The sequence below is a fragment of the Sinocyclocheilus rhinocerous genome, unplaced genomic scaffold, assembly GCF_001515625.1.
Source record: "Sinocyclocheilus rhinocerous isolate Xijiao unplaced genomic scaffold, SAMN03320098_v1.1 scaffold2849, whole genome shotgun sequence".
Taxonomy (NCBI): Eukaryota; Metazoa; Chordata; class Actinopteri; order Cypriniformes; family Cyprinidae; genus Sinocyclocheilus; species Sinocyclocheilus rhinocerous.
In genome coordinates, this window is record NW_015642055.1 from 126,503 (window position 1) to 136,506 (window position 10,004).

Here is a 10,004-nt window from a genome sequence, read left to right on the forward strand (position 1 = left end):
TAGGTTAGTGTGTGTTTGCAGAGCAAGTATGCAGCACAGGTGGGGCGGATTGTTGTCTTAATTAAGTCTTTAATTTAATTAGATGACTTTAGACAAAAGCACTAAAGAGGCCTAAAGGGGATTGAACTGTTTGCATTTCACAGAAACTCTACTGTTTGTGTGTCTTTGTATGTATCAGCTGATTTATTTACTTTTGTTCCACATGCACAGGACTGAATGCAATTACAGCCAGACTTGAAATAAATCCATTTCGCAGCATTAAATAAGGGTTTTTCTAACTTTTTGATTAAACTTTTTTGACACCCCCAAATATAACTAGGGGTGGGAATCTTCAGGCCGGTCCGGTTTTGATTCTGGGAATTATGATCCGATTGGAATGCATTTCTTGATCTACATTTTTTTGCTTGTTAATGAATGAGTTTACCAAATTTGAATATCAAATTTATGTTGAATTTAATTAAATTACTTGTATAAGTACTTTTTAAAATAATTATAAACAAGTGTATGTTACTGTATGTAACTAAATATAGTTTCAAAACAATATAATTATATAATTGTGAAGGACACACATCCAAAAATGTTGTATAAATGTATGAAATTGAAAATCCATTAATACTGTGTGAAAAACATATTGTGTGATATTTAAAGTGTGATGTTAAAAGAATTATATCATCACTGTATTATAGCTAACAGCAATTATAATTTTTTTTATCTTGAAAATCTGAATTATTAATAAATATTGATATCTGAATATTAATAATTATGGAACATTAATAGAATTTTTTTTTTTTTCTACACTCTTTTATTTTGTATGTACAATATATGTATTTATAAATGTATTTATAAAACCCTTTCCACAGCAGAGTTTTAAAAATTATTGTATTAAATAAATGTTATATATTTAATGTATATAATTTATATATTAAGTAAATATTTAATATATTTAATAAATATTCTAAGTTAACACTTTAACTTTGTCATCTCTAAAAAATGTAGGCCTATATTTTTACATTTAGTTTTCTCTCAAATTTTGCACGGACCCCCAAAACGAATCATTCATTTTAAATATTTTGTGCTTCATTGTGCAGATTAACCACTTCATTTCATGCTTAATTTGATCCTGTGACGCATTTAGATGGGTTTTATGAGTCCTGACTCCAGGAAGTGACATCAAACTGTCAGCCAGTACACTGAAGTGTTTCATCCAGGCTTTATAAAGTATGTACCACCTTGTCTTTCTGCAGTGCTCTTAGCCTCTCTTCTCCCCACAGCCTAAGAGTCTATATGCGTCACGCCCATATGCATAATTCATCCGTTTTAAAATATATCACTTATTTATGGCAAAAGACTCCTCTATCCAGGTCAAGGAGCCTCTTCAGCTCTGAACACCCATGCAGGTGTCCTCCGAGGATCTGTGCTGGAGCACATGCAGGGAAAGCATCCAGTATTAGTCTCACCTGTCCTGTCCGTTTCTCATCAGGCCGCATAAAGAGCATCACTGCAGTCTAAATGAGTAAAAACGCAGTGCAGCTGATGTTGCAGTGCTCTCCTAGGGAGTTGTCATCACGTTGAGTAAAGTTGAATCTGTTTTACTCTGGTTAGGAGCGCTAGGTGACCTCATGATGCGGTTCTCCTGAAAGCGCTTGGGAGATTTCATTGGCTGGTTCGTGTTTGAATCATAAATTATACCTCAAGAGAAGAGAAGTTTGAGAAATTAGTCCATGCAGTTACATCTGCTAAAATGGACAAATAAGCGTCAATCGATCATACCTAAAAAAATTCAATTTCCTTTGATTTGTTAAGGAAAATGGCAGTTGTGTCAAAGGCTTAGATTTGTACCAATGAAGAAGCAAGGCTGGGGAGAACTGGTGTCCTTGTAAGAAAGATATAAAGCAAATGTATGTGTGGTTATGCATGTTTTGCAGGTGAAGGTGTACGTGGTTTGATAATATGGCCTTGTATATTAGCATTTATTTATTATGTCCCTTCAAAATGTCTTTTCACACACATAAATGCATACATAAAAGCTTATAAATTTCCTGGCACACAGTTTTAAGGGACATTCACACAGGACGAGGAGACACGCTGTCCTGATCCTCCTCCCTCCCCCTTCCCTGTCCCATCCTCTCACAGTGTCTCTGTCCCCTTCATCCGCTCCCCTCTGGGTTGTTTCCAGAAAGAGAGAAGGAGAGGCTGATTTATGGAGGGTATTGGGAGGATTCTGGCTGTGCTGTGAATGTATGCAGTGCCAGCAGCTCTATGTGCTCAGTCACCTTGTGTTAGACTGAACCCTGCAGGATGGACCCTTTCATTGCATTTATGATGATGTTAAATGTAATTTTTTTATTACAAATATTTATTAAATATATTTTCAAATCTAGTTCTGGCATGATGGGCAATGTTTAATAAAAAAAAAAAAAAAAAAAACACCGTGCTCTGCCCTGATAAAAGAAATTATGCAGTTTCTTCAACTAGAAAAGGCTACATTTTCAATGAGAGAATATTTTTTGGTCCCTCTTTATATTAAATGGCCTTAACTACTATTTACTTACATATAAATTAATCATTTGATACAATGCATTTATTGTGTACATACATGTTTTTACATTGTACTTATATTTTAAAAAGTACCTGCATGTAATTACATCTGTAATTAATTTCTGTAATAATTACACTGTTTACACATCTCTTACACCTTAACCCACTCTTAAACCTACGCATACCACCAAACCTGTGCCTAACCTTACCCCTATCCCACCTCAATAGCAGCAGGAGTGTTTTGCAATACACATTGTACTTATTTTTTGAGGTAAGTACATAGTAATTAAGGCCACCTAATATAAAGTGGGTCCAATTTTTTTAATGCATTAAGGAGACATTTTAATTATTTATTTATAAATTAGTTTATTTTAATTATTTTAATAAGCAGTTATTGAACCTTGAGCTAATATGTTATATTATATAACTAACTATAACTATATACGAATATGTATTATTTCTGTGGTAAAACATTATCATACAAAAATATTTATACAAAAAAAGTGTACTTTGTTAAAAGTTTTCGGCCAATCTGGAAAACTTAATTCTAAGAGAATGAATGAAAAAAAAAACATTCAGTTTAGTAGTTGTTAGTCTATTTAACACATTTTGGTAAATCCTCTTTTAGGGAGTTTTATTTACAATTACAGATATGCCATATATATATATATATATATATATACACACACAACTTTAGTACCTCCTGCTTGCACATTTTTGTAGTTCACAACTTCTGTGTTTACTGTCAGGACTTGAACTTCTCTTTTTTCCCTGTCTTTTAGGGCCAGGCAGACTTGTTGAAGCATGCAAAAGGAGAAGCGATAGACACTTTGCGACAGATTCACTGTGCTGCTCACTCGTGCGGCTTGGCCAAGAACGGAGCATCCACGTCCCCTGCCTCACCTCTACTGCCGCCCCATGCACGGCCCCTGCACACCATCCACGAGACTGAGCCGGACAACACCACCCTGCACTGAGAGAGAGAGAGAGAGAGGAAGAGAAAGGTGGTCTTTGCCTCTTTAAACCAGGGAAAGGGAGCCGTAAGGAAAGAGTCAGGTGGGGTGATTCAGTGAAGGACACACAGGAGCCAGTTTAACTTCATTGTGCTTTACTCTCTTCCCAGCTCTACCATGCATGCTGGGCTCGGGTCTTAAATTGGTATCCCCACCATGGAGTCACATTTTAAAGGATTATAGTGACCTGTTCTCCTGTGACACAGCTGCTGTTGAAAATTTGCTGTGATCACGATATCCAGTCAAAAGCCCCAAATCTCAATCATATTCAGTGATGTAAAGGGATAAATCACCCAAAAATGAAAATTTTGTCATCGTTTACTCACCCCAAGGTCATTCCAAATCTGTATGACTTTCTTCCATTGAACACAAAAGAAGGCATTTTGAAAAATAAATGTTCTTGTGGTTGTAGTCCCTACAATGAAAGTCAATGGGGTCCACTGCTGTTTTGAACACAACTGAGTTTCATTGTATGGACAAAAGTGGTTAAAACATTCTTCAAAATAACTACTTTTGTGAAAACCGATGGTCGTAAATCTGCAGTAAAGACTAAAATGGGTCAAAACAGCATGGAGGGTATTGAACTTGAATCTAAAGTACAAAACTACTTGCTGAAAGAGAAGTAACGCATTTTGAGCAAACAAAGACAGCTTCAAGAAACAGAACAAGACAAGGCACTCAAAAAGAACTTGCAAAGGCCTCCTCAGTTTACACCAATGTAGAACTAGTGTCTCTCACTCCCCCTGCTGGCTCCTCCACACATTTTTATTAATTTTAAAACTGACTACAATAAAAACTGTCAGCTCAGTACACCTTGGTCCTAAAAGGGGCCTTTCTCCTGGGGTCGTGTGTTTGTGTGTGTTTGTGTGTGTGCGCGAGTGTGTGTGTGTGTATGTGTATATATATATATATATATAAATATATATATATGTATGTGTGATGCGTATGTGGTGTATTTTGAATAAGGAAAAGTGTGTATATTGTTTCTAAACTGGAAACTGGATACGTCCCGTTGAGATAGGCTCTACTGGAAAGAATAGAAACTCTGGGAAAATGCGGATCTCAGTCATTGAAAAAAGCACCACTGAGGATCAGACAAGCAAATAAATATTTCAATAAATGAAGAATTAATCATTTTAAGACAAAGTAAAGGACACTTGACCATCTCATTAAGAAACACATCACACCCAATAATACACCCTGTTCATGAATATTGTTATTACTGCTGTTAATATTGTGGGTAGGTGTTCATTAAAATGGAAGTTATTTTATATTTGTGTAAACAGGTGTCATTCTGTACCAGTTTTCATCAGTGGAAACTTCACAGGAAGAGGAAATGTGAACGGTTGGGAGACGAGGGGACCAGGGTGGAAAATATAGTTTGGGTCAAAGAATTTGGGTGTTTACTGTCAAATTAATGTCAAATAACATCTGATTGAGATGATGTCTGTCATTTATAAAGCCCACATGATGTTATATAAAAGCTGATTGACATCAGAAACGTCTCCAGGTCATTTCTTATACTTATGTTGTATTACATTTTCAAAAATTTAGAGGACATAAGCTACTGTTCAAAAGTTTGGGGTCAGTAAATTTTTTATTGGTTCTGAAATAAGTCTTTTGCTCACCAATGCTGCATTTATTTCTAATATGCTGATTTGATGCTCAAGAAACATTTCTTATTATTTTCAATGTTAAAGGCAGTTGTGTTGTGTAATTTTTTTGTGGAAACCGTATATATTTTTTCAGCATTCTTTAAATAGAAAGTTCAAAAGAACAGCATTTATTTCAAAATTGAGATCTTTTGTAATATTATATTAGTCTTAAAATGTCTATAAATGTCTTTAATTCATGACCCTACATTTTTTGAAAGGTAGAGTAAATGACAAAAGATCATACAAGTTTTAGACTCAATGTGCGTTCGTGAAATACATTTGGTCAGTAATGTCCTCTGGGAGTCAAACCCAAGACTTTGGCATTGTTCCATTACTCATGCAATCCATCACACATCACATAAACAGACTGTTCTTTCTCTGTGGTGAGTTGGGACGGTCCATCTACCTGTGTATGTGGTCATTAACTCTGCCTGCTTTCTGACCTTCTGCTTCACACAAAGGCATCCTGTCATTCATATTCTCCTGCTGCTTTATTTGTTAGTGACACCGTGGCGTTGTTGCTCCTTTATTCCATTCAGCCTTTTGTCACTGTATCAGGACCCTCTACATATCCAGCTAATTAAGTCCAGTCCTTGTCACACACTCATTCTGTTGGCATTCGCTAACGAAGCTTGTCTGCCCCTCCACAATAGTCCTAAAGAGCTCTCCATACAATTACTTGGATACAGGCAGACACTAATGACAAAGATGCTAACAACCCTAACAGTTCTTTATTGTATCATAATCCAGCTTCAAATGAGAAACATGACATTGAAGATATAAAGGGGGTAATATCAGCTGGTTTTCTTTGTCAGTCTAATTTATGCCTATAATTAACCTCGGAGGACGGAGGGGTGGGTGGCACATCTGTATAAAAACATTAGTCCCGTATCAGAGAGTGAAAGGACCATCGACATTGAAGTCCATCAGATACATGACATTTGTCTACAACAAGACCGGGGCAGCAGCCAGACGCATGGACTGCACAGCCAAGGTAAGACCAGTCAGAAATTATTTCAGCGATTTAAAACTGAAGGCTTAAATTTTAATGGTTCCATCTGGGGATAATACATTTTAATTTGCAATGACATTCATGCTGATCATAAAGTTTAATTGGAAGCAAAAAATGATACAAGCTGCAGCTGCTAAAGAGTAATGCAGTCTGATCATTTAGGCAGTCAGTAAACTTTCCAAAAGATGGATAGTTTTTAAAACATTTAACTGAAGGTTAACTCAAAAACACAGATGTTTATTTTTCCTCCAAAATTATAGCTAAAATGAATCAACGAGCCTATTAGTAACTAGTGTTTGTATTGACAGCTGCCTACCCATAATAATTAGAGCTCAGAATTCTTGGAATACAAAGATTTTTATGTGAGATACTATTGATATTTAATTTAACTTTATTAATTGTGTTGAAATGTTTCTGTTTGTACCTGCCAGATAATGGAAAATAATGTATTTTAGAAACTAATCAATCAGATAAATAGACACTGAATACCAGGACAAGCCAGGCACAAGAACAGTTTCTTCTCTCATGCAAAGTTAAAATGTTCTCCCCATTGTGCAATTAAAATATGTGCAATAACCTTATATGTATTTATCATCTTAGTACATGCCTACATCTTATTCTATTCTATTCTATTCTATTCTATGTATAACACACCTGTACATACAATTTATTTTATTTTTCAGTTTTGTTTTCTATTTTTGTTTTTGTTTATTTATATATACATATGTGTATTTTGTATTCTTATCTTATTTTTTAGTATCTCTGTGTTGTTGTCTCTGTGTACTGGAAGCTTGTGACTATAAAACAAATTCCTTGTATGTGCAAACATACTTGGCAATAAAGCTCCTGCATCTGACCTGGCATCTATTTTTTCGTGTCTACTGAGGCTCATGGGATAAAAGGTTATAAACCTCAGATGCAAATATACCAAGTCAGCCGTATAGTGATTTAAATATCATTATCCAGAAGGTCTGAACTGTTTAATTAATATTCAGCATTTATTGAATGCATCCTCTCTCTCCATCAGAGAGTTCAACTGCTTCTCTTCATGGCGCTTCTGGCGGCGCACCTGGCGCGGGACGCAGAGGGCGTGGCCACCTGCTGCTCGAGCGCGTCAAGTTCCTGCAAATTATACGAGATGCTGTGCCGCGTGGGACGCCGAAACGACACGTCCGTCGCCAGGCATATCGGCCGCTTTAATAACGACGCGTCTGTCGGGATCCTAACGCTTGGCAAGCGTAATAAAGTGGGCGAGAGACGCGTCCAGGACCGCCTGCAGCAGCTGCTGCTGCACGGCTCGCGGAATCAGGCCGCGGGAATCCTGACGATGGGAAAGAGACTCGAGGACGGCGCGCACCTGCCGCTGCAGTATCTGATGCCCAGGCTACCGGAGGATCTGGACGCTTATGAAAAACGATGACACTTGTCGCTTTTTAAAACCACGGCAGAGCTGTTCATTGGTGACGTTAATTTGTAGGCCAACACAGAAAGCTAATTCTTAATGGGGTTTTAAAATAACGTTTTTGATTTGAGTAGCCTACAAAAAAAGGTTTATGATTAACATTACGCTAATAAGAGACATACGGTTTTTTCTAACGTAAGTCACATACAGTCATACCTCAAATGTTATTTTTTTGGCTCTATAACGTAAGCTGTACGTGATTTTAAAAAACCTATTAAACTCCTGAGGTAATCACAAGGTTTAAAAAAAATTCTAAATCCTTTCTCTTCCATAGTGAACAGCTTACCTGTGTCAGTGGGCCTCGCGCTTTTCTGATTAATAAAACTAAATGATGAGTATTTTATCACAGTTATCAGGGCAGAACCATTTATCTTGTTTTATAAAGATGGAGTTGTTAGATTTTAGTCATGTGTAGTATGTTTTGTGGTCAGCAGATGGCAGACGATGTAAATATTGTAAAATAAAACACTGGCTTAATAAAGTTCAGAACAATTTTTTTGGTTTGGGAAATATATGAAAACTCACAAAGCTTCAATAAAACTAAGTTGCTTGAGAATAAAGCAGAACTACACACCTAAAGCTTGAGAAACAAATTTACAAACATTCTAACATGAAATGAATTGTCATCTTAACTAAGAAAATGCTCTTCCACAACATATCAGAATTTAAAATATAGAAGACCTATGTGATATTTAATGGCTTTTTCTGATAATTTGATCCAGTAGAATAATCATGAACAGAAAATCATACATAAGCACATGTGACAACTTGTCCCAGTATCAGTGAGACAGCTTGTCTCAACCTGACACATTTTTTGGGAGATAATTAGTCTTTTCAAAGACCCATGTGTTCATCCCTCGACCCCCACTGCCTGTGAAAATAACACATTTTCAGATTGTTCCAGCAGCCTTGCCAGTATGTATTGACCCAGAGCTGGATCCTTTCAGATTTCATCCTTACAGAAGTTCCTGTGTGTGTTGTGGGTGATGCTGCTTTTGTCTGGTAATATATGTAAATATCTGTTCAGCACAGATGGCGGTTCTGCTTTCCCTTTCACACCATCTCTCTCTCTCTCTCTCCACCTAATTCTTGTTTCTGGTAATGTCACTGTCCCTTTAAACCCACTTCAGCCCTTAAAGTCTCTTTATTTGTGGTTTTAAGACTCAGTACTGCTCCCATTACAGCCTCTATAACTGTCACTCAGTCACTAGAGAGATCTGCTTGTGCCACATTCATTTGGTTTTATGCGAAATATTTTTCTGCAGGCTTTCAGATAGATTATCTTCTCGAAAACAAATATATATTTGCATCCCCACAGCAGCAATCAGTGCTTCACTGTTAAGATAAATGCAATCATTATTCATTGTAATTTGATATTTATATGTAATAATTATATTTGGAGATAGATAGATAGATAGATAGATATTGATAAAGATATTCCAAATAAAAAATATGAGAAATAATAGTAAAAATACCTGTGTGTGTATACACATACACACGTTTTACAATGATTAAATTATGATAAATAATATTAAATAATGTTTCTGAATTTAACCAATTGGTAAATTTTTTAGGTTCTTCAAGAAACTACATTTACTGTGATCTACTTGTGCCATTTTTTCCATTGTTACTCTTCTTCCTTTTGAAAGAGAACGAGAGAGAAAGAGGGAGGGACAGAAGAGTAGAGAGATAGCAGTGAGTGGAAGAGAGATGCAGTAAAGATTGTGCACCTGCCTCAGATAGGACACAACAGATGAAAAGGAAGGAAAGGATGCAAAGAATCATCCGACCTCCTATTTGGACAACCTAAAAAACCCAACAGAGAACAGGAATTCAAAGAACAAAGAGACTTGTGGACAAGCTGTGTGGAGACTGAGGGGGACGTTGAAGAGACACAACACAAGCAACAAAGGAAGGAGATGAAGTCTAGTATACTGAGCCGCTTTTGAGAGAAGAAGACAGAAAATCCAGCTGTTTCAAGAGAGAGAGCAGAGCAGATGTACCAAACTGATGGGCTGTAGAAAGTGAGCGCAATATCAGCACAAATTAGACAAACTTAACCATCCAGACATAGACTGCTGGGCGACAAGAATGCATCCTACCAAACTACAGTTTCCTGAGCTTAGCGTAGCGTCTGATTACTGCACCACATGCTCTTTAAAGCAGAGACACTAAAGATTGGAGTGAAACTGCTGCAGAAGGCTTTCAACTGAACTGATACAGTCCTTAACAAGCAGCCATTAGCACCTTGTATAAGGCAGCCTCCAACACCGTTTGAACTTCAGACAGAATCACCTCACCTCTCTACTTTCTCTCGCTCTCTG

The 10,004-nt window shown here is 36.7% G+C and overlaps 2 protein-coding genes across 2 annotated transcripts in view; both read left to right on the forward strand.

Moving 5' to 3' along the window:
• Positions 1-3,877, forward strand: part of LOC107755565 (inactive phospholipase C-like protein 2) — a 105,861-nt gene extending 101,984 nt beyond the window's left edge. Inside the window, exon 7 of the mRNA XM_016572435.1 lies at positions 3,321-3,877. Coding sequence (XP_016427921.1) covers positions 3,321-3,515 — 195 coding nt within the window. The 3' untranslated portion in view covers positions 3,516-3,877. The remainder of the gene's footprint in view (positions 1-3,320) is intronic.
• Positions 3,878-6,140: 2,263 nt separating this feature from the next.
• LOC107755556 (orexin-like) lies at positions 6,141-7,694 on the forward strand. The gene is made up of 2 exons (XM_016572424.1): positions 6,141-6,200; positions 7,246-7,694. Exons 1-2 carry the CDS (start codon positions 6,141-6,143, stop codon positions 7,636-7,638), a joined length of 453 nt encoding a protein of 150 aa, XP_016427910.1. The 3' UTR covers positions 7,639-7,694.
• Positions 7,695-10,004: the final 2,310 nt, after the last annotated feature.

Excerpts from the sequence above, each read along its gene's own strand:
- LOC107755556 (XM_016572424.1), top strand. The coding sequence starts at position 6,141 with ATGACATTTGTCTACAACAAGACCGGGGCAGCAGCCAGACGCATGGAC. Across the intron at positions 6,201-7,245 it reads GCATGGACTGCACAGCCAAG|AGAGTTCAACTGCTTCTCTT; the intron begins GTAAGACCAGTC and ends TCTCTCCATCAG.